Source organism: Vigna radiata, chromosome 8 (assembly GCF_000741045.1).
Source record: "Vigna radiata var. radiata cultivar VC1973A chromosome 8, Vradiata_ver6, whole genome shotgun sequence".
Lineage (NCBI taxonomy): Eukaryota > Viridiplantae > Streptophyta > Magnoliopsida > Fabales > Fabaceae > Vigna > Vigna radiata.
The window spans coordinates 25285965-25311049 of NC_028358.1; the positions used below are offsets into that span (position 1 = coordinate 25285965).

Sequence of the window (25085 nt, forward strand, 5' to 3'; positions counted from 1 at the left end):
ATTGTTTACTTTAATGATTTTAATTATGTTTGGTGCATTGAATTTCCATTTTAATTTCGTCATTGCATTCACAAAAAAAACACTTTTCAAAACCCTCCCTTTCGTGTTAGACTTGACTCTGAACCGCAATTGGTCCTTGAGAGACGACCTTGGGATCATTCCCTAGTTTATACTGCACTTTAATTGCACATCTAATTTGATTGGGCGGCGACACCCATCATCCTCCTTTTGTCCTGATTGTATTTCTCATCAACTTTCTGCTTCATCTTCAAATCTGGAAAGTCAGGCTTGGTGTGTCCTTCTTTCCCACACTCATAACATGTAAAATTTGTTGCTTTTGCTTTCCTTTTTCCTTCTCTAGAATTCCCTACAAAATCAGATACAACATTTCTATTGTTCATGAATTTTGTAAATTTCTTTACCATCATGTTCATCACTTTTTTCTCTGGAATGTTTGTATCAGAATCAACCTCAAACTCATTTCTCTTGGAGGCTTTATTGTTGGTTGCTTTGAGAGCAATTGACTACTTTTGTTCAGATTCTTCTTCTTCTTTCAATCTTCCTAGCTCCAACTCATGTTCCCTAAGCTTACCAAAAAGTGTAGCCATATTCATAGTGGTTAGATCTCTTGATTCAGATAAAGTTGTTACCTTTGGTTCCCAACTTCTGTTGAGACTCTTCAAGATCCTTATATTGATTTCTTCTTTCTTAAAAACTTTGCCAAGTGCAATCAGATGACTGACAATGTGGGTGAATTTCTTTTTTACATCATAAATTTTCTCTCCAACCTTCATTTTGAACATTTCATATTCCTAGATTACAGAGTTCTTTCTGACTTTTTTCACCTTATCAGTCTCTTCATGAGTCACCTCTAAGACTTCTCAAATTTCCTTTACGGTTTTGCATGTTGACACCCTAAAAAACTCATCAATGGTAAGTACAGAAGAGATAACATTTCTAGCTTTTATATCATATTGAGCTCTTCTGTTTTCCTCTTGATTCCATTTAGAAAAGTTTTTCAAAATAAGTTTTCCAACAACTAATTTAGTGGGTTCAAAAGGAACATTTAACACAATATCCCATACGCCCTTATCTACAAATTCAAGAAAGATTCACATTCTAATTTTCCAGAAAGGATGATTCTCTTCAGCAAACAAAGGTGCTCTATTTGTAGAAGCACCTCCACCGAAGGCTTGATAAACAGAGGTCATCAGGATCAATTAATCGATTTCACAGAAAGAGTAATCGATTATTTTTCAAATAACTTTTAAAAAAACCAGCTTTGATGCCAATTGTTAGAAAAGAAGTGCCCTGTTTCTCCACACTAAGATGGGGGTGAATGGGTGATTAATAAAAACAATTGCTTTTTAAATCTTTTCGCAAACTTTGAATGATCTTTAATCTTTCTTGTAATCTAAGCAATGACACGTATGCAATGTAAGTGAAAGAGTTAAGGAAAGAAATACAAACAGAGGATTTATACTGGTTCGGCCTGAATACCTACATCTAGTTTTCCTTCCAATCAACCTTAGATTGAAGGCGCTTTCAATATAATGATTTGAGTTTTACACCAAAGGTTTTACAAAGAACTCTCTAAAAATGTAAAAACATCTCTCACTCAACAATCAAATATAGAAAGCTAACACCTGCATAAAGAACCACACGTCTTCACTGTAGTACCCTTTGAGAACACCTCTCAAAGTCAAGAACCCCTTGTTCTTCTTCCTGTCATGCACGAACAAGGCAACCCAATCCAAGATTGCAAAAACACATTTCTGATCAATGTAGAATGGTCAGTCAATACTGTTAGCAAAAATTTAAAGATGAAGTTTTGATGATGTACAGAATTTCACAACACAAGATCCAAAAAGACTATCTGAAGGTCCATTATCATTAAAAAGCTTTTGTAATAATCATATTTGATGTATTATTGAGTAGAGATGTAATAGGGTTTGATTCATGTACTCTATATGTAATTAATCATTGTTCAGAATCAAAAACAAGCTGTTTTAATCGATTAAAACTTGGTTTAATCAATTAAAACGAGGCTGGCACAGCAAACCCAAATGGCTCTGGAATAATCGATTATTTCCTAGTTTAATCGATTAGTTAATCGATTAAAATTAAGAATAATCAATTAGTACTAGTCGTTAGTGGTTTCTGATTTGAAAAACTAACCGTTGTACTCATTTTAATCGATTAACACTAATATTAATCGATTAAATACGTTATTATGGCCAGTTTCGAAAAATGGAAGAGCTTTGGATTGAGTCTATAAATTTGGCTCAGTGTTTCTACCNGAATTAACTCTTCCCTTGTGCTTTAAACATCTGAAATCATTGAGAACATTGTGTTATTGCTAAAACTAAAGAAACTCTTGTCTGCAAAGCTGTGAAGTGCTACTGCGGTGACAGAGGAATAGCTTATTCATCCTTGGTGCGTCTGAGGAAGTGCTTGGAAGAGAATCATCCTTCGTGAAGTATTCGAAGGAGGTGGTCATCCTTTGTGAAGACTCAAAGGAGGTGTAAGTTCATCTCTTGTGGTTTCAAGAGAGGTGGTATTCTAAACTCTTACAAGTTAATTTTCTGCGTGATTATTAATTGTAATTGTTTTGTGTTTAGTGAAAAAGGTTTATCTTGTTTTTGAGACAAGCGACTGACAAGCGACTGGACGTAGGATCTTTGTGATCTGAACCAGGATAAAATCATCTGTGCAATTTTTCTCTCTTCCTTACTCTATTTATTTCAGTTTAATTATCCGCTTAGTAAGTGAATTTGAGAAAGATACTAAAAGGCACGAAAAAGTCATATAACCAATTCACCCCCCTCTTGGTTTGTTATTCCACGCTAATAATTCCATTGCAGCGATTCTAACAAATACGTCCACAGTTTTTCTCTCAAGAATCCTTCAAGTTTCTTCGAATTCTTTGAGTCTTGATTCTTAGAGCGTCTCAACACACCTGTAACACTTTTCTCAAATCAAAGATATCAAATATGAAAATTTAGAATTATCAATTTGTTACAGAGTTGTGTGTAGTGTGTCAATTTATAGTTTTTCTCATGACAAACGCAATTTAATCGATTACGTTAGTAATGTAATCAGTTACATTAATAATAGAGGTAACATAATTACAACTAACACAGTTCTAATTGAATGCACAATTAATGTAATCGATTTGCAAAAAATGCTAGTCAACATATTTAAAAATATGATTGTTATTTCCATTGAGACTTAGCTTGAAAACAATTTTCAAATTATAACATACTTAATTGACTACATAAACAATTTTCAAATTATAACATACTTAATTGACTACATACTTAATTGAAAAATTTTTCTCTTAAAAACTCATCATAGCACATTTCAAAAAGATGTTCGCAAAGACACGAGTTTTAATCGATTTTACATTCAATGTAATCAGTTAAAACTTGTTGTTTTGCCACAGTTTAAAACATAAGTTATCTGATGAACTTAATTGATTACATAATCATTGTAATTGATTATTTCATACAGAGTTGCTTAGTGCTAGTGATTTTATCACACAAAACATTTAGTATGCATACAGTAGATATAAACACAATTATAATCACAAAAGTATGCAGACCAAACAACATATCAACAAATATATGAATCATCAAGAAACATTTACATAGCAACATATGTATCCATCACAAATACACATTTATGTTGTGTCATGACAACATCTATGTGTTGTTACCATCAATGTGTTGTCATTATCCAAAAAAATATCCTTTTAGTGATTAAATGTATTTGATTTTCATTGCATACTTGAAATTAATGTTGTTAAAACGAGTTAGAACCCATGAGCCAACGTGGTCCATTACGGGTTTGAACCGTGTTAGGATGAAAAAAATTTGATATTTCGATATGAATCAATTTTGGACTCAATTCACTAAGAACCCAACTCATCCGAGTAGAACCCGTGGTGAATCAAATTGACTAATCAACCCACCTAATTTTTCTAATAAATATTTTTTGTTAAGATAATCATTATACAAAATATTAAAATGAAAGCTCTGAGATTTAACCCATCCCCATGATAGGTCATGTCAAGTTCAATTTTTTTTCACTAATAAATCAATTAGGTTGAATCGACTCACTAAATAATGAACCCATAATAGATCGAGACCAAGTGTTTTGACACCTCTACTTAAAATATCCCAGTTTGTTGTTAATTGTATACGACTAATGAAAAAATTGTGGTTTATTCTTATATTTCTCAGTACTCAATGATGATGCTAGTTCTACAGAAATTGGAGTATTGCATTACGAACACCAAAAAAATAATTGAGTGTGGAGATATTCCCCCATCCCGCAAGGTGGATAAACCCCAAATTAAGTTGTGATATCAGGAATCGCTCTTACTTACCAAGTGCAAACAAGAAAAAAGAATAAACAATTTTTCCTTTCTACTTTAAATTTACCAGTTTACACGTCCACACATGATTGTGGCACAGCAGAGTATATATAACATGTAATTTACTCTACAATCCTATATAAGTAATTGGTAAATGATACACAAATAAAATCAGATACAGTGCCGTTGTGGCAACAAAGAACATCTGAGGGGCCAAAGTTGTAGAAGTTACTTGGTCAGTCACCCTCAGTTCACCGCAGAAGAACCTTTTGGAGATGAAGGGGCCAGCGAGCTCCAAGTAAAAAATAAAATAAAAAGCTCGCCATATAGGACAAATTGCGGAGCAGCATGCCAAACTCTTGAAACACGCCGGCAACTGCAACCATCATCACAGATTTAGTCTGTTCGTGGTCGATTAGAACCATTTTTATTGGTTCTGTATAAAGGTAATAGCCAGTGGGAACCATGTTTCCTTTTCCCATAACACCGCCAATAAAGAATAAACAATAACAGCACTGCACCGATAGGAATAGCCCATCTGTTTTTAGCACCAAAAGTATTATATATCAATATAAAAATACCAGCATTGCACAAAAACTCATAAAGACAAGCATGGAACAGATTACAAACAGAATTTTAATAACAATTATCATGAATAGAAAAATCGAACTAAGGTGGAACTCAGACAAGAAAGTGAAACTATAATGCATTTACATCATTTGTATCACACCTAGGTTTCTTGGTTTCAACTTTTCATTAGCATGAATCAAATGCAGAAATGTAATGTAACACTAACCAATCATATCTAAAGTGGATTTTAATAGCAACTGATGCAAAGGTTTTGACATAAATTCAGTTCGAAGAGCCAAAGGAAAAGGTTCAAATTACCTGTCAAGATCCAGGACAGGACTGTAAACCACAGTTTCCCAAGTTGCAACTATAAAATGCCAAACTGGGTTATAGTAAAGTGCCTCTGCTGACCAAAACATTCTTGTGTATGTCTCCAAAAATATGAAGAGTGCCCATGCTCCAATTTCAATCAAAATGAATTTTATAAAAAAACGGCCAATCACTACCATAACTAGAGAGAAGGCCACCAACCAATTGAAGAGTCTTTGGTTGTAATCCTTTATAAACAGAGACCGAGACTTCCCCAACATCTGCATAACAATTAGTTACAACAAAAAGCAGTAAGAATTATGAATTAGCAAAATTTAGATACTCCGTGGAGAATTGCAATAGTTCCATTTTTAATGTTAAGCCCAATATGGCCAAAATGGTCAACTTGAAATGTGTAAGGAATACTGTCACACCTACAATAAGAATAGAGATACAGACTGACAGAAAAAAAGATAATCCCCGCAAGAAATAAATTAGAAAAAAAAAAAAAAACACTGTTAATCTATCAGACCTTCATCATGCGTTGCTCATATTTTGGTTTTGAAGGTCCAACACATTCATGCCCAAAACTATTATTGCATTGCAGGAAACCTGCATTAAATTTTGCCAAGGAAGGAAGTTTGAGAACTTGAAGTTGATCCATTTTGTCCTCACATCTGGTGTACAGACCCTCACACAGCTTTGAAGATTGAAGCTCGTTTTGCACAACAATATTCTTATATACCTGCATAATTATCCCCAACAAATTTTAAGTTTAAATCATCAGATTCAAATTCCACAACCAGGGAAGAGCGGAGCAAATGTCCAAAGATCACCAAATAAACAAATATAACCCTAATATGGTATATTTTACTAGGTACAATTCCTCACAATCTCACTGTTCTGACTCTACCACTGTGCACCCCATGATAAGATTCAATTAGTCCACATGGTCTTTGTTATTTTCCGGACAGACATGCTGCTCTATCTGATTGATTGAAAACTCCAACAAGATGAAATATCATATACAGGATCTTTCCAAACATATAAAATACCAGTAAAGAGAATTTATTTATTAACTTAATTCGTTTAATTTTGAAGAGAACCTTTTTAAACTAAAAACATAAAATACATTTGACAGAGAAAACCACTGAACTAGCTTTTGCTGATATAACTTTAATTGCTAACAGAAATAAACCAAGGATATTTTGAGCCTTCAGCCTACTAAAATAATTCAAACGCTACCTGTTGGATTTCTTCATCCAGATGCACAACTGATTTCTTTGCATGGTGACGACCAAAATGCTGCTGATCAAAAACTTGCATGACTTCAAATTTAGTCCTATTATGGGCCCCTAGCAGAGATTCCTCAGTAATAGGTAGAACTAACGTTGCCATCTTTTCACTGTATAACTTCAGACATTTCTCAAGAATATTCTTGTTGAAAACCTCAACGAGAGAGCCTGTTGATGGAATTTCTCCTTTGTTCAAGGCTTCAAGTATCTAAATTTGAAAGGATAAAATAAGTCGTGTAATGGAGAATCACAGAGTGAAGTCGCATCAAAAGCATTAATTCATTTCATCATTAGTCTAAAACTGACAATAAGAGAACTGACGAGTGAAATACTCGCAAAAAGAAGATTCTTGTAAAAGAAAGCGAAAATGGTAAAATATGAGCACCTCGTTAAGTGTCAAGTTCAGAAAAATATTAGGAATAAATTCATTATACTCTCACCAACGAAAACAATTGCAGATGACAAATTCAAAAATTCGGTTTCCAATATTCATAATTAAATTGTCTCCACAAAAACTTGAATCCAAAGTACAACTTGCTTCTCTTTAAGAAAACCAACAATTACATAAAGGACGTAAAGAGAAGTATATCACTATGAATGATTCAGCCATCATTTTTCCCACGTAATTGATCTGCAAATTCTATTGTACAGTAGTTATGAGATTGGAGAACATGCAGAGTCTTCTTTAAAGGTTCTCCATTGATTATTATTAAAAGAAACGTGTACACTCCGTAAATATTTTGATACTTCACTACATACACAATTATGATCAATTTGTAATTGGTCTCTCCTCTAATAGGAACATTCAAAATGAAATTACCTGCTCCAAAAAGGAGACAAACTCCCTTCCAGTAAGAGTCCTTCCCTGTACAATCTTTGGAGAGATTATGCTAGCAACTAGCTCTTTCAATTGCTCCCTTCTCTTGACATATAATTGATCGAGCTCCACATCCTTCATATCACAAAGTTTTGTCCGCTGAAGATGTGGCTGTTAACATCAAGTCTCAACAATTAGATATATCAACTCACAAATGGTTATCAAAAACTAAACATAAAATATTGATAAACTTTACATCAAGAAATATGCAAACACAGACGGCAACTACTATGCCAGGCAGGTGAATAAAAAATAAAAAGAAAACTATGCATAATTATTAATTGAAAAAACACCTAAAGTCGTTTTTCAGAAATAAACTACTTCCAATACTACAATATCATTCTTCATGACCAAAAAAGCCAAGGTTTTTCCCAATCACACAATCCTAATAAAGAGAGCAATAAAATAACAATACAAACAAATAACAGCCTTTATGCCTTGTAGGCTTAACCTGCCATTGGTGCTCCTCAAATACATTTAAGAACTAAGCAGGAGACAACTAACACAATTAAGGATGAAAAATGGTCATGTGCCTAATGATCCAAGTTTGGACACTAATATCATTTATAAGTTTATCTTCTAAATCCTAAATCAAGACATTGGAATGAGAAGAGCAGAAGACGCAAGATTTTTTGTGATAGCTCAAAGAAAACCACACAAGCAAATGTTAATGTCAGATAAACTTAAAACATTGTTATTTTTCTTTGCCACATATATGATATACAATAGGGTAGCTATGATGACAGTTGAAATCACTCACTCTCCCGTGGAAATCAATAGATAACTACAATAGGTTCCATCTTCATACCATTTTACTTACACTCAAAGCTCCATATAACAGAAATAAAGATAAGGAACACCAAATTTGGGTTGAAAAAGTAGGGAATCAAAGAAAAGTTGAACAAAGGGACCAGACATACTTGCGGTAAGCTAAAGGCAGTGCTGTTGTCACCCATAACAGCCAATGAATCTCGGATTTGATTGACCTGATGGAGTTGACTTTTAGTGTTATAGAAAATATTCAATCCTAGACTGGTACTATTTTATTGAAAATCGGAAATTGAATTTAGAAGATAAAATACCACATCAATATTTTTGTTCCCTGCAATTTAGTAAGAAAACCTTCCATCAGATCATTGAATTTAAAACAAATGGAAACCCAAGGCATGGAAAAAGTAAACTTTATGCAAACAAGAAGTGGTGTAAACAAACCATCAATATTGGGGACTCGTCTGAGAGCTTCATTCACCATTTCTTGCACCGATTTCCCTTCTGTAGACAATTAAGGAAAATATCACATTTCTTGTCCATTCACATATAACTGGCTGCTTACGCAAGCACTTTGAGCTAGAAGAAGCCAATGCACAAGCTTTTGAAACTCAAATTTTATTTCAAAGAAAAATGGATTGCAGGGATCAATATTTTGGCTACTTAATCAAAAGCTCTAACATCATGTGAAGGACCAACCATCCTAAAGCTTAATCTGTGAGGTGAAAACTTTTGAATGATTTTATTATGTCTAATAATTGACAAGCGCAGTAACAAGGGATGTGATGCCTACAATTCATTACTAACTCAAGCATTTAATGAGATGGCAGATTGGTGACCGGGAACAAGAGGGATAAAAGACTTGTCATAGAAAGTAAAACAAGAGCAACAAAATTATTAATTAACGTGTTCAGATTCTGTCTAAATTATGTGACATTGCTTCTGAGATTTCGTTGTGGACATGATTATATAAGCTGAGGTTATGTTTGACTATTTATTGATTGCCATTAATAAACTCATTTGTTATCTTTACATCATATTAGTAACTAGACTAGAATGTTTTCATGGTTATGTATGATAAGATGATTGTGAATATGGGACAAGCTGACTGTCAACTTGTCACATTTGTGGCAGTCCATTGATTCAAAAATACCAAATGATTTGTTGTAAAACCACGTGTTATGAAAGGAAAGAAATCCTGATGTGTTCATTGTAGTAAAACCCAGCAGCTGTGTTGTTGTTCTCTACAACACTGAAAATGAACTTCCACCATATTTCAATAGACCCAGTATATTGGTGAATATAAATTCCTGATGACCAATTATCAACTATCTAAGATTGTGGACAAACTGGACAATATTTGCATGATCTATACTTTTCATGGCTATCATAAGAATTATGAACCATCCAAAACCAAATTCTAACAAATAATTTTCCTTCGGTTTAGGTTCACGAGAAAGAGCAGAATCCTCAACTTGTCTTTAGCTTTGCCAGTAGTGACTTGGGCCTCCATAATACCCAAGTTCCTATCATAGCATCACCCATAAAGAGCTGACATCTCGACAGCTTTCACTGTATATGACACCAATCAAAACCCTTGATAGATAAGCCTTTTTGCAAGACACCGACAACCAGCTCCAATACCCATTAGCAAGTACCCATTATGGCCAATTATCAAGTATCTAAGATTGTGGAAGCTCGACAATATTTGCATGATCTACACTTTTCATGGCTATCATAAGAATTATGAACCATCCAAAACCAAATTCTAACAACTAATTTTCCTTCGGTTTAGTTTCACAAGAAAGAGAAGAATCCTCAACTTCTCTTTAGCTTTGCCAGTAGTGACTTGGGCCTCCATAATACCCAAGTTCCTATCATAGCATCACCCCATAAAGAGCTGACATCTTGACAGCCTTTTGAGAGACACCGACAACCAGCCCCAATACCCATTAACAAGTACCCAAGCACTAGGGCAACTCACCCTCAAAAGCTAGCTATAAAGAGAGAAGAACCAAACACTTAAATACTCTAACGAGCATCCCATACTCAATGTGGGACTTTAACAACCCATAATACCCAAGTTCCTTTCACAATGCAAAGTGCTTCTACTCCTATAATTTCACAAGCAAAATAAAACAAAATTGGATTAATTGCTATTTTGTTCATGAGAGGATTTTTTCTAGAGAAAATATTACGTCTTTTATTAGTTCCAATTATCAACCTGCTTAAACTACCAATTTCTTCACAGGCAAGGTGTCTTACATACATAGCAAGTTAGATGTAAGTGACTTATATGCACCAACTTAAAGGACTATCTTGAGATTATATGTAGATAACGAAATTGGACCAAGTTTATTTGTAAATTTGATTGATAAAGGCTGAGAATACTGAGTTGTTAGAATATTCGTTGGTTGCTGTAAATATCTATTTTAATTATTTGTTCATTATATACATAATTAGGCGTGAATATTTTCCTGATTATGTATGACTCTTTCCATACTTTTTGGGATCTATCTTGTCTCAGTGTATTTATATAATTACAAGCTTGACTTGCTGACTCAAGCAAGTTTTTCCCTCAATTCTAAGTCTCTAATTTCTGTACCAAGTTAACTTACGTAAAAAATCACGTTGGATGAGCCATAAGAGCTTAGCAGGTTCAAATGCAATATCTTGACCCTATAAAATATCCAAACAATCAAATATAAATCAATTTATCAATGACAAAGTTTCCATCAAAAAAATACAAAGAAAGGAATATTAGATAACAACTCTAAGGCCTTGGCGTACCTTCACTCTGTTCAAGACACCGGAGTTGCGAATTTAGGATGAGCAAAATTTGCAAATTAAACGAACAAATTAGTAATTATAACTTAACCCGAAAAGAAGTGGTTTTACAAAGCAATATTAAAGGGATAGGGAGAGCAGCATTGATACTTAAAGATAAAATTATTAATAACAAACAAAAATTTTATCAAGATGCAGACCTCCCATAAAATTCTTCAGCTAGCTCAACCGCAAAAGAGAGTCGAGAGATATCAGCTTCACGTATCTGAACACACAAAATTAACATTTCAAGACTACTCAGTTTCTAACAAGTTGAAACTTGATATCAGAAAATTTTCTTCAAAATGGTTCAAAGACAAGGCAATCCATAATTTGTTATAAATTTAGAATTGTAAATACCAGGTATATTTATTCTGCCCACATTGGACAACAGTAATTTGTAGATGAAAGTGGGCAAAAAAATGGGTGAACAGAGATACCTGGTTAGAAGTCACAAAACCAGAAACCAAGAAGGAGAGAATGACACCTCTCTCTCTCTCTCTCTCTCTCTCTCTCTCTCTCTCTCTCTGGTATTTCAAAGTGTTTCCCTCTTGTACTTAAATGTACATTGCCCAAAGTTCTGACTAACTTATTATCAATATAGCTCTCAACACATTGGGTATATATTCAAAATAACAGCCTATATTTGGGAATTAGGTAATTTCTAGCTTTAGTTTTTATTAGGTGTCTAGAAATCCTAGCAAATCTACTGAAGTCTAAACAGTGTAAAACCCTAACAATAACCAATCTAGCACATCATAGGAGAATTTATAATATTAGAATCAGTCATCAAATTATTAATAGTGAGGTAAGTTGTCTACTATGCTATTTTTCACAATTTATTTAATGAGTGCACATGCTTCAATTTCATGGGTTCCCAAATCCTCTCTCCAACCCATACTCAGTATGCTCGCTTTGAAAGCATCCCTGATACAAATGATTTTGTGCATTTGACATTACAAGATAAACACCAGCAATAAACAATAAATTGGGAGATGACAGCAATTACTAACCGTCTCAGGCAAATTATATATAAGTACAGAACTCAAGACAGTTGCCAGAGCAAATATCCTGCAAAAGAAAATACAAAAGAGAGCCAACAAAAAAAAAAATCACACATACCATTCAACACAGAAAACAGCATGCATGCTCAAAAAGCAATTACCGATCATCATATACATTGGACTTCCCCACACTTTCAAATCCTTCGGTGTCAAGGTAAAAGACAGAAGTTCTTACTCCATTAATGTCCAAATCTATAGGTGTTCCCCAAACCCATATTCCTGAAGAAGTGAACCAAGAGATTAAAAATATATTTTAAAATATTATATCCAATTAAGTATATTATACGAAAAATGGCAATCTCTACCTACCTTTTGTCTTAGTGTCACGCATGTGCCCAACACCAAATCCTACCAAACAAAAAATATCATGTTAAACCTTTCAACCAAACATATTCCAAAACAATTCCAAAATATGGGCATTGTGGGAAAAATCTAGTAGCTATAAAAGATACACCTTCGTAACAAGAAAGAGAGAGAAGTTGATTAAGCAAAAAAGATTTTCCAGAACGATAGGGCCCAATCACCTGATAAAAAGAACCATAAAAAGATAAAAGCTGAGCACATAAAGAGGTAGACAGTGAAGTAACAACGTTTCTTCAATAATGCACAAGTTTACTTCAATATGAATCACTAATCAAATGGATGTTGTGGGATTACCAATATAACATTAAAATAATCATCAATTATGAAAGCAGTTATATAGGTTCATATAGTGAAACTACAGCACAATAAACAATTCGATCACAAAAAAAATACAATGAGGGGAAAGGAATGAAAAATGACACTCATCTTCACCAATCAAGATTTCACTCCTGAACTGGTAGACTTACACTTACCTAGCATTTAAACTATTTAAACACTCTTGAAAAGATAAATGATTAGGATTTTCTCACATTACTTAATAAGATGGGAGGGTGTGTAAGGTACTAATGTCCATGCCATAAGAGAGAGAAACTAGAAAAATTAACGGACCCTACATAAATGACAGAGGATCTTAACATAATTGATTGTGTCCTTTCCTCTCCTAATATGACCTGATGGTCCTGATTTGAAGACGAAGTGTAAAACTGAAAATAGTTTAGGGAACAAAAATCAATACTCGGTATATGGAGGCGGGGAGAGACAAGATCATCAACATGTGTAGTTTTTTAACCTCCCATAAATTTTAATCTCTTAAGAAGTTATTTTGTCTCATCTTATAGGGAATGTAATGATCATCTTAATTTATGAAATATCGAAAGATCCACACTTAGGAAAACACTTGCACAGGAATAGTTCTAAAAAGATTAATTCATTCAAATATATTTATATGACCACACTTTGTAGCAGAAGGTCAAATGCCTTTAACATTACACTCATGGTTCAAGTAGAATCTACGGCCTACTGTTGCCTATCAAGTGTTAGAACAAACAAAATGGATCAAATGCTCACACTAATCCACATAAACAGCAGGCGAAGTCCAAAACAGATAAAGCAAGCTTTAAAGTTTCAGTCAAACATACCGCCACTGCAGCAATGGGGTTGGTTATTCTCTCGATTGCCTCCAAACCTTCTCTTGAAAGACGAAGTTTCGTGTGACCAGGATCAGGTTCCACAATGGGAAAGCTGCGCATACAAAAAATGGCAAGAATAAGTAAAATTCCCCACAACTTGAAACCAAAAGGAAAACTCACTTCACATAAAGAAAACAATGAACTCGAAGGTACAACGCCCTAGAGAAGGTCACTAAAACCACGCTTGGGAACAAACAAAGAATAACAATAGATCCCAGAAAGTTGTTCACTACATGCATAAATCATTAACAATAACAACAAACGAATCCCATACTCCAAAAAGATATACGCACACAGTGAACGCTATCGTCGGCACAACTCTAATGCGAAATTACACCGCACTAAATCTACACATATCAACACACATCTGAGGGAAAGCACAAATTCGAAAATGTTCTTTCTCTCGTTGTGGCCACAAGTCTGTAGTGTCTCTTTTTCCTATATTCGTGTTCTGAATAATTCAATAAGCCTACAAGTCAACCTACAATCAGTGTATGTCACACGTTACTGGCAAAAATCCATCCCATCACCCTTCCCGTATGTGTGAAACAGTTTTAGCATTGGGAAAAACAATGTACGCGTATCGAGGATCTAAAAGGTGAAGAAAAGCAAAGTTTTGGAGGCACAGATCTCGGAAATAGGAAAGAGAGCTGAATATAAGTTGAATACAGAAGAAAGCGAAAGAAATGGAGAGTTTAGCAATACTCACGCTTGGTGGAAATTGTCAATGGAGAATGAGGGAATGGGAGAGAGGCAGAGGAAGAACAGAAGCAGAAGCGGAAACGGAGAGTCCATAATGCAGAGATAGAGAGAGAGAAAGGTGTGTCTCTTCGTGAAGGAAGGTGAAGGAGAATGAAGTTGGAGGGTTGAAGCAATGGTATTATTCATGACCAAGGGAAGAATGTGTTGGAAAATTGGGATCTGAAGCAAGACCTGCAGAAGGGGGAACGTTTTCTTTCTCACCGGTAAAACGAAGACCGTGTAAAAGGAAAGGCCCAATCGGTGTTGCTATTCCCAAACTCACATATCTAAGTTCACACCCTCTTTTTGTTAATATTCTTTGTCTACAAATTACCGGATTTATTTCGGTAATACGTGGACGTTTTTGAAACGTATTAAATGACATGTTTACAAATTCCGAAATTATTTTTTAACACTCCTAAATTTTTTACATTCATTTGACACTATTTTTACTTATTTTTTACTCTCTTTTTTCTTAAAAAACTACAAAATTATACACTTTTTAGATCATTTTACTCTTGTATTTTGTGTCAAATAAATGTAAAAGTGTGTCATCGTATTATTATTCTTACAAATTACCGGATTTATTTTGCTAAAACATTGACGTTTTGGAACGTATTAAATGACATGTTGAAATATTATACTTTTATGATATGGAACTTCAAGAAGTAAGAATTTGCCAAGTGTTATCCAAATTAATTTTTGCAATTGATTTGGTCATGCTTATAAGCAACTTGAGACTTGTATAATTAATAATTATGATGTGTTATAGCAACGTTGAATTTGCATGTTCGAAAGGAACGAGTCCTTCTTTTAAAAGAAATTTGTTTAACCTATATAATGCATTACTTGCTATTGCTTTATTTTAAATTTATGTAGTAACGATATTCTCTTGACCCAGCAATAACAGAAAAAGGGTTTTCTTTTAAATGTGACGTAATAAAAGTTAAATTTGTTTTGTTAAATGATTGTGTAGGAAATTAACATCATCTTCCTACCGATTACTCCATTTATAAAGATCTAACAAATATATTTTAGGAGTGATGGTACTTTTAAAATAATTAATTTGACTTTTTTAATATTCAAATTTTTTTTATATAAATGAGTTTTATTATTGTAAAACAAATCATCTTTTTAGAAACTTTTTTTTAAGTTTTTCTACTTTTTATCAAGAGTTTTTATTTTTTGTTTGTCTGATTAAAGAACCGAGATTCTAAGATTGATTTCAGTTTCTACTTTTTAGTAAGTAGATTTTCAACTCTTTTTCTTGGTCTTTTCTTGTATATATTGCATGTGGGTCGCTTAACATAAGTCTTTTGAGTAATTAGTTTGAATCTTTATCGATCTATGGTTTTAACAATATGCAGTAATCGTGTTTCTGTTGTTCGTAGGAGTAGATAGAGGTTCCTATGATTTTGGAGCTATTTTACGCTTTCTAGAGTATTTTAGTCATCTGTTAAATAACAGTTAACTATCACCTTTTAATGTTGTTGATGTTGTATTAAATTTTACTGCATGTTTGTTTTGGTCTAAATTTGGTTGTCTAGCATGTAGAAAATTTTTGTGTTGCTTATATTTTGGTTGTTTTGATGTTAAGAAGTTGACAAACTAAGAATCTAGCCTTTCTAAGTAAATTGGTTTCATTTTGACATCTAAAAGTGTTTTTGAACCATGCATTAAGTCCATAATACCAATTTGATCATCTGAATAGGTCCTTAGTTCCTTAAATCACATAATTGAATATGCAGGTTTCTGATATGGTGTTGAGTGGTATTGGTATGACGTTGAATGCAAGCTTAGTTGTGAAGGTCCGAAAGCATTTTCATTCAAGATCTTTGAGTGCCACCTTTTCACTCTTGAGCATGTTGGAACAATTTTCCAAGAACTTAGGGAAATAAGATGAACAACAATGTAGACTTGATATATTCTTCTAGGCGTGAATACACACTTTCCTAAAAGTAATATTTCGTCCCTTATAAGAGTGAAGGGGATCACGAAATCCGCTTTTGAGATACAAAGAAGAAATATAACGATGATATTCACTCTTAGTATTAACGTTAAACAAGAATATGATTCTCAGGAAAATATGATTCTCAGGAATTGTTTTGTGTGTTAAGAGAATGACCGAATTTAGAGAAAACTCTAAAGTTTCTTCTTTCAATAAAGCACAGGATCCCTTTATATAAATGTTGATCAGAAATCTTTCAAATCCAAGAGATACCAGATTCTGATTAGTTACATTTCTTCATGAATGATTGTAGCTTTTCATGAATGGTAACTCTTCATGAATAATTGTAATTCTTCATAAATGGTTGTGACTCTTCATGAATAATTGTAACTCTTCATGAATCTGAAAATTGTCTCTAATACTCTTAAATTCCAACAGAGTAGTCATTTTGTGAATGGTATAGTGTTGAGCAGTGACTTTGTATCTATGAGTGCTAGTTACCACTACAAGTCTAAAACCTTTTTAAATGTTTTTCGCTGAGCGACAGGTTGTTTGCACTAAGTGAGAGAAAATGTGAGAGCTCTAGTGTTGAGCACCAAAAATTGGTGTCGAGTGCTCCCTAACGCGATGGGCTTTGTGTTAAGCCCTAATGTGTTTTATTTGAAGTGGTTTATTTTAGATTTTGTTCATGATTATTATAGATTTGAGATGTTGTTGAGATAATTTCAAGAAGAAATTCTATGATGTGATAATGTTAATGTATGCTTGACATATGGGAGCTCAAAATGGTAGTATCCTTATAAACTACCAATCATTCAACTCATATAAAGATAAATGGGGTGCTGAAGAGAATATCAAAAGGTCTTTATCCTAGACTTTTGGTCTTAGGAACGAAAGATTAACCTCATGAGTAGTAGGGTGATAAACCTTGTGTTTATGACTCTACAAAGTATTAGCACTACTACGAGTGCACACCTATAGTGAGACCCTATGTCAAAGCAAGTATTTGAATAATTGAATAGTGTCAACTGTTTATATGTGTTGATATGAGTTGTTGTATTTTATAAATGTTTAGATTAAATCTTTTGTATATTAACTTACCATTTCATCTTTGTTATTTTTTTGTCTTTACTTCTTATATACAATTGTGTAAGTAGATAAAGATATTCTAGTTAATCCGATATAGAGTGAAGGAGATGTTGAAGCTTAGATATGACTTATTATGTTTTGTATAATTCCTTTTCTTTTGAAAAAAATTCAGTGTATGTTAGTTTGTATATATAACATTTTATATATAGAGTTCATGTTTGAAGAATGACTATAATATAATAATTGTATCTCTGTGTCACGTGCTTTGTTAATTATTATCTTTATAATATTTATTTTGGTAGTTTTACGCAGTTAAAATGGAATGTTACATAATTAGAATTTACAAAGTAATAAAACGATAAATTTAAAACAATTTATGTATAAATGAATGTGCATAAATTCGTTTACATAATTTCTAAAAAATATTAAAATTTTCTAAACTTAGATATAAACTATTTTTAATTATGAAAGATGATACCTTTAATTTTTGTATAGAAAAAAAAATCACTTTTTAGATAAACTCATCAAAATAAGCTTTATGAACCAAATTCACAGTTAGTTCATACATAGGTGAACCCAAACAAGAACATTGGTGACCCCTGGTCCAAAATTTTGGATTACCAAATCTCATTGAAAACATGAAATTATGCAAAAGAAATTTAAAATATACACAATCTCATTGAAATATGTGTTTAATACATTTAATTAAGAAGAAAATACTAAAATTATGCATAATTTATCTGACTAAATATTCAACTTTTTATGATTTAAACATATATATTTCTCTTTTTTAAGTCTATGTAATAGTGTTAAGAGAACAAATATCTCTGCATCCCTGAATGAGAACTTGAATTTGATGTTGTAATTGTTTCCGGCCATAAATGTTTAGGTTGATATTTAGGGATGCATGTCCTTAATTGAATAAAGATAATATTATTTATTATTTTTATCAATTATTATTTTATGTATTTTTTAGTTTTTAAGTAATCTAATAAGTATTTAATATGTCAAATATAAAATTGAATCTACGTAATTATTTTATTATAATAAAAAAGTTATTATACTTTAATGAGATAAATATGTTTTTTTTCATAAAAGTAAAAATTTGAAATTAGACTCTTTTTTTTTAACTTTTATATTGTTTGATTTTCGTAACTTTAAAAATAAATAGTCATGGTCTTTCTTATTTAATAGTGTTAATTTTTTTATAAGGTATCAAACAATTTCAGGATGACCTTGAACGATTTATATATGTTTTTCTTTTGTTTATCCACCTTATTAACGATTAATGATCCAATTATAAAAAAGGCTTAATATCTCCAATGGTTATCTGTTTTGTTAACTAATCTCATTTTGATCCTCAAGTTTGCAACAGTCTCAATTTAGTCACAATTTTTGAAAATATGCACACATTGTATCCTATCCGTTAAATGCTAGCAGACGGCGTTAATATTAGCTGAGTTGTAATTATTTTTATTATTGTAATTAAATTCAAAGAGTGACGTGTTTCCATCTTAATTCCACCTCAGATGTGTGAGAAACATCTGAAACCAGATCTTCTCCTCGGTCTCTCTGGTACTGGTATTGAAGGATTTTTGTTCTATTTTTTTTATGGAATTTAGTATTTGCTTGAAGCATGGAGGCTGAAGCATCGATTCCCTCAAATTCACTCCGGGCTCAGATTTCCAAATTTCCAAGTTCTCAGGAACGTGACCAAGAATTTTGCGCCCGAGAACGAGCTTGGCCGTGGTGGATTTGGAGTTGTTTATAAGGGAGAGTTGGATGATGGAACAAAAATTGCAGTGAAACGAATGGAAGTTGGTGTGATTAGTAGCAAGGCATTGGATGAATTCCAGGCTGAGATTGCGGTTCTATCAAAAGTCTGGCACCGACATCTGGTATGTCTTTTGGGTTATTCTATAGAAGGTAATGAAAGGATTCTGGTGTATGAATATATGCCACAAGGGGCTCTAAGTAAGCATCTTTTCCATTGGAAAAGCCTTGAACTGGAGCCACTCTCTTGGAAGAGGAGGCTCAATATTTGTTATCTTCAAATTTATTTGTTATCTTCAAATTTTATACTAATCCTGATTTCAATGTTCAAATATATTTCAGTGACAGGAAAAATCACTACAAAAGCGGATGTTTTCAGTTTTGGGGTCGTGCTAATGGAGCTATTGACTGGACTAATGGCACTTGACGAGGACAGACCTGAGGAAAGCCAATACTTAGCAGCATGGTTCTGGCATATCAAATCAGATAAGAAGAAGCTAATGGCTACTATCGAACTGCAACGCCCTTTCCCCCACTCGAATTTTACTTCCATCACCACACCCACTGAGAAGAGCCACCATGCCTCAACTCCCTGGAACCTATCCACATTAGCCATTGGACATTCTTCCATTTTCCCCAATTTCATTGTTAGGGATTTCAAATTGAAGTTTGCGTCAACAATAGCCTGGATTGTCTTCGTGTTCTCCAACAATGAATCGCTTCCTCTCGCAACGAGTTTAAGAAATCTCCAAGTTCAATTTGAAATCCCTAACTCCCAATTTCATATGTATGATCTGATTTATTTCTAAATCCTAATTTCTGATGCCACATCACCACTACTTCTTTTAATGAAAACAGTCCACGAAAAAAAAAAAACACATCACCACATTCTCACTGCAACACGTGGACTTCACTTAACGCCGTCTGCTAGCATTTAACGGATAGGATACAATGGTGCATATTTTCAAAAATTGTGACTAAATTGAGACTGTTGTAAACTTGAGGACCAAAATGAGATTAGTTAACAAAACAGAGGACCATTTGAGGTATTAAGCCTATAAAAAAAGTATAATGAATTAAAATCCTTTCAAACGAAGATACATTGGTTTTAAGTGCATTTGAATGAAGAAGGCCTTAATGTTAAACAACATATAAATCTTTAAGAAGAAATACGTAGGTCATTTCCAAAGCTACACCAATTTGAATGATAATTGAAATGTACAATCTTTAGTATGACTCCCACAACCTACTATCCCATCATATGTTGATCAAAACAAGAAATGCATTTATCACCAAAAATGCCATAAGTTACGAAACCTAATTGATGAGATCATTCAATCCACTAGTAGAAAAATATCTTTTTATGAAAGACCTATTATGACGGATAAAAACTATCCATCATAATAGGTTGACCGGTGACAATATTGTAATAAGCAAAAGACATATTATGATGGAGTTATGAACATCAGTCATAATATATAACGTGGTGGCAAATTTATAAATAAGTTTAAAACTTATTATGATTGTTAGGTGAAATTGCGAAAGCCTCTCAATTCGCTAATCTAGAACAGCTTCTCACCCATGGTGAGCGTACATTCGACTTTGTCTTTAATTGTATCTCTGTTTGAAATGTTTGTGTCTCTCTTCAAAATTAAACAATTTATTCTGAAAGACTTATCAAATTAGAATTGTTTACAAACTCGATGAAGACAGGTAACTAGAAAATTGTTACTGTAAGACAAGTTAAAAAATATTTGCCTTTGATTTTGGAAAAATTAATGTTAGTAATTTTCATTGGCTTGTAAAAAACAATGTTTGATTATTTTGAAGTTAGTATCGTTTTAAAAGTGGAAGAGTAAAAAACAATGGTAACTTATTACCAACCAAACCAATGATGCAGGTTCCACTATATGGCCATATCTGATACAAGGCAAAGGAAGATGTCGACTGTAGAAGACAGAAGAACGGGCAAGGCGCTGGCGTATCCTGAAGTTGTTTACTTAACCCATGCAACTGACCCACAAATTCGAGGAGAGGTGATTCTTTCTTTGGTTATGCCTCTAGTTGAATTGACATTGATTTTTTCTATTTTTTTTTGTTGCCTTTAATGTGTGTGAATCGAAGACATGTTTGTTGGGTTTTAGGTTGATGATAAATATCAATACTCGATAGAGAACAAAGATAACTCTGTTCATGGGTGGATTGCAGAGGATGATTCAACACCAGTGGGTTTCTGGGTGATAACTCCTACTAATGTGTTCCACAATGCTGAGCCCGTTAAACAAGAACTCACTTCTCATGTTGGCTCAACTTCTCTTTCCGTAAGACCTAACAAATCCCTGAATTCATCAACAATTCCTTATTAGAGTTTCCACTTTTATTAAATAGATAATTGGTATTAAACATGTTATAGAAAATTATAATACTATGTTAAACATGTTTGAATATTATCATCCAGATTAATACTACTAAGTTTTTTATTTTTTTTGTGTGCAGATGTTTACCGACACTCATTATGCTGGCAAGGAGACAATCATTATATTTTATGAAGGGGAGACTTATAAAAAGGTTTTTGGGCTAATTTTTCTTTACCTTAACTCTGCTCCAACAAAAACTCAGTTTAAGTCTCTATAGTCAGATGCTATAACACATGTACTTATTGTTACCTTTAATACTCACATACGATTATTCATTGTACATTATTCCAGTAAAGTATTAACACGATATATTGTTTTTCTTTGATAAATTAGTTGTCCAGTGAAGAAAAAAATGGCCTTAGGATTTCATCAGGTCAAAAGATTAGGAGGTTTTACTTATCTAGACCTTTAAATGCTATAAAAGTTTGACCATAAAGTCAAGGACTATGTACGTAGCTATAAATGCATTACGTACTTTACATTAATATAATAATGTACTTTACATTAATATAAATACATTATGTACTTTACATTAATATAAATACATTATGTACTTTACATTAAGAGAGAAATTGAGGCTTTATTAGCTTCCCGTATTGACTACCTTTCCTTTTCATCCCTCTAATCGTTTAAACATCTTATTTGTTTGGAATATTACAAGTAAACGTAACAATGTAGGTGTAGCAATAGGTATATTTCATTTTGTTAATTTAATAGTACATACTTAAGTCCTTCCATTTTGTTTATAGAATTGTACTAATGTCTACTATTGATATTGCTATCAGACGCTACTATAGGAGGAGTTGTAGTCCTTGTCGTCATTCTTGGATGTGTACTTTTTGGTACAAAGAAGAAGAAAAATTTATCAAAAATCAAGAAGTATGGAGCTCTTCATAGCTCCAACTTCAAGCGAAGACACTTTTGCATCAACTACTATCACGTCTCAAAGTCTATCTTCTTGCCAATCTTCAAATCCAGTAGCTAGGAGTTACTACTTTGGTGTCCAAGTCTTTACCTATGAGGAACTGGAAAAAGATACCAAAAACTTTGATGCTTCTAGAGAACTTGGTGAAGGAGGTTTCGACATTGTTTACAAAGATAACAAAATAACTTACATTCCATGATGCACATATACAATTCATCTGTCACATACCATATGTTTTTGATACAATGATATAATTATTCTGATGTATAAGATATGATTCCTGGAAAGATAACTGTTTTTTTTTTTTATAATCTTATATTTGTTAAACAGGTGAACTCCAAGATGGACGTATAGTTTAATTGAAACACCATTATGAAAGCAACTTTAAGCGTACGATGCAGTTCATGAATAAGGTTTAGATTCTACCCCGCTTAAGGCACAAGAATATAAATGTTATTTATTTGGAGGTATGAATATTCTTGTGTGTTTGGAGCTAAGATATATTTTTTGAACAATTAAATATTATTAGACAATTTAATATATGAAATGAATTCTATTTTGTTTATTCAATCAAATATATTTACTTCTAAGTATATTGATTATAAATTGATTGGATTAGATGATAAAACAAAAAAATTAATTGTAAATTGATTTCATGTTAAATGTAAGCATGTAATTTTTTTTTTTAAAAATCAAGTTTTTATGACGTACTTTTTAGTTACGTCATAATACGTTCAAGTTATCATGACGTAATGTTTGCTACGTCATAATATGTTCAAGCAATTATGACGTAATTTTTGCTACGTCATAATATGTGCAGATCTACTATGTCGCTCATAACTATGTCCTCCAACAGCAACGTCATAATAAGTCATTTTTGTACGTCATAAAATGTGATTTTTGCACTAGTGATCATAGGCCTTAAGACAATTCGTACAACATGGCTAGTCTGATCATAAGAGTTATGGTCAAAGGTTAAAAGTTGAAAAGGAGGTCATGGTAGAGGTATTCATGGCACATTTCATGGTAGAGAAAGATGTAATAGTCAAAAAATGCCTAACTTCAAGTAGGAACAAAGTTAGAAAGAGCTTTATTAAGCAAGGAAGTTCAACAAATGTTCTTCATTAGTCAACATTCATAAATCTTGACAACCCTTCCATGATCATCCAATCACACTCAACCCATTACTAGGATTTGCAAGGGAACAAGAACATACAGGACGAATATATTGTTTTGCTTATGATGCTTAACACGAGTGAAGTTCATCAAACACTTATGATTCGATACATTTTGGTGATAGTTGACACTTTATACAATGCTTTGATTGGTTAAAGAACCCTCAATAACTCAAGACATTATTTCTACACCACACATGTTGATGAAATTTCTCATTGAGAAGGGATGATCATCACATTTAAAGTTGATCCCAAAGCAACAATAGAATATTATGCGTGAAGTCACAAAGTCACTCATTATTTGGTAAAATTTTCTACCAACAACACAATACTGATTAATGAAATATTTGAGTTCTTAGAGGAACAAAACTCATTTTGAAATATATTATAAATGAACAATGGAAAAGAATGATGTATTATTTTTTTCTTGGCTTGATTTTTATCCTTGAGAAAGATTTTTTTTAGCAAGGTTTTAATGAGACACATTCTTGAAATAAAATTATCTTTTTTACGTACAAGTCTTGCAAAGAAATCATATCAAAGTAATCTAAGATCATTTGAAAATAATAGACCATCATGTCAAATTAATCCCAAAGTTATCCAAGGTCGTTTGAAAATGGATAATCGTCACATCATATTACAGTAATATATGAAGTTGTTTGAAAAAAAACTATTACAACCTGAAATCATTCAAAAATTATAGGTCATTACATCAAATAAAGAAACATATGGAGTTGTTTGAAAAAACAAAATGATTATTACAATCTGATATCATTTGAAAATGAATTGTCATCATATTATATCAAAAGAATATATAGAGTCATTTGAAAAACAAAACAACTATTAATTTAAGATCATTTCACCACATGGAAATCAAAGCAATATATGAAGTAATTTAAAAATCAAAAATTACTATTACAACACGAGATCATTAGAAAATGAACAGTTGTCACTTTAAATCAAAGCAAGGTAAATTCATTTAAAAAGAAAAAGACTATTACAATCCTAAATAGTTTAAAAATGAACAATCATCACATCATATGAAAACAATATTTGAAATCGTATGAAAAATAAAATGACTTTTACAATCTGAGATCATTTGAAAATGAATGGTCATCGCATTAAATCAAAACAATGTAAATTCGTCTAAGAAATAAAACAATCATCACAATTCAAAATAATTCCAAAATAAACAATCAACACATTAGAGTGTAATAAGACAATTGTTTAAAAAAAAAAACATATTGAGTCATTTAACTTTGATGTCCAAATCATTCAAAACAAACTTACTTCATGAAAGGTCATCAATCTTAAAGAATGATTATGAAAATACGACTTCAATGTTAACCATTTAGTGATGTTCATTCATTTACTAAT

At 32.6% G+C, this 25085-nt stretch overlaps 2 protein-coding genes across 3 annotated transcripts; one reads left to right on the plus strand and one right to left on the minus strand.

Annotated features, from left to right (window-relative positions):
- Positions 1–4386: 4386 nt before the first annotated feature.
- LOC106772794 (guanylate-binding protein 4) lies at positions 4387–14617 on the minus strand. Of its 2 annotated transcripts, XM_014659386.2 has the most exons (17): positions 14350–14617; positions 13590–13692; positions 12542–12611; positions 12397–12435; positions 12189–12306; positions 12037–12094; positions 11185–11249; positions 10988–10994; positions 10816–10876; positions 8642–8701; positions 8512–8531; positions 8350–8415; positions 7373–7540; positions 6503–6760; positions 5790–6002; positions 5267–5538; positions 4387–4916 (listed from the first exon to the last, which is right to left on the minus strand). In XM_014659386.2, the coding sequence occupies exons 1-17, from the start codon at positions 14526–14528 to the stop codon at positions 4775–4777; spliced, it is 1899 nt and encodes a 632-aa protein (XP_014514872.1). In that variant the 5' UTR covers positions 14529–14617; the 3' UTR covers positions 4387–4774. The 2 variants fall into 2 exon arrangements, with proteins under 2 accessions (XP_014514872.1, XP_022640377.1); XM_022784656.1 differs by lacking the exon at positions 12542–12611 and having other exon boundaries at positions 14350–14615.
- A 4330-nt stretch (positions 14618–18947) lies between these two features.
- LOC111242282 (receptor protein kinase TMK1-like) lies at positions 18948–22887 on the plus strand. The gene is made up of 6 exons (XM_022784800.1): positions 18948–18999; positions 19054–19978; positions 21092–21227; positions 21336–21512; positions 21688–21759; positions 22864–22887. The coding sequence occupies exons 1-6, from the start codon at positions 18948–18950 to the stop codon at positions 22885–22887; spliced, it is 1386 nt and encodes a 461-aa protein (XP_022640521.1).
- The last annotated feature ends 2198 nt before the right edge of the window (positions 22888–25085 follow it).

What these genes read in the sequence shown, in the direction of transcription:
- LOC111242282 (XM_022784800.1), top strand. Translation starts at nt 18,948, where the DNA reads ATGTGTGAGAAACATCTGAAACCAGATCTTCTCCTCGGTCTCTCTGGT. An exon ending in CCTAACTCCCAATTTCATAT is followed by an intron (nt 19,979 to 21,091) that starts GTATGATCTGAT and finishes CCAATGATGCAG; the next exon opens with GTTCCACTATATGGCCATAT. An exon ending in AAGGGGAGACTTATAAAAAG is followed by an intron (nt 21,760 to 22,863) that starts GTTTTTGGGCTA and finishes TTTGTTAAACAG; the next exon opens with GTGAACTCCAAGATGGACGT.
- LOC106772794 (XM_014659386.2), bottom strand. Translation starts at nt 14,528, where the DNA reads ATGAATAATACCATTGCTTCAACCCTCCAACTTCATTCTCCTTCACCT. An exon ending in TCCAATGTATATGATGATCG is followed by an intron (nt 12,095 to 12,188) that starts GTAATTGCTTTT and finishes TTTCTTTTGCAG; the next exon opens with GATATTTGCTCTGGCAACTG. An exon ending in GGAACAAAAATATTGATGTG is followed by an intron (nt 8,416 to 8,511) that starts GTATTTTATCTT and finishes CAACTCCATCAG; the next exon opens with GTCAATCAAATCCGAGATTC.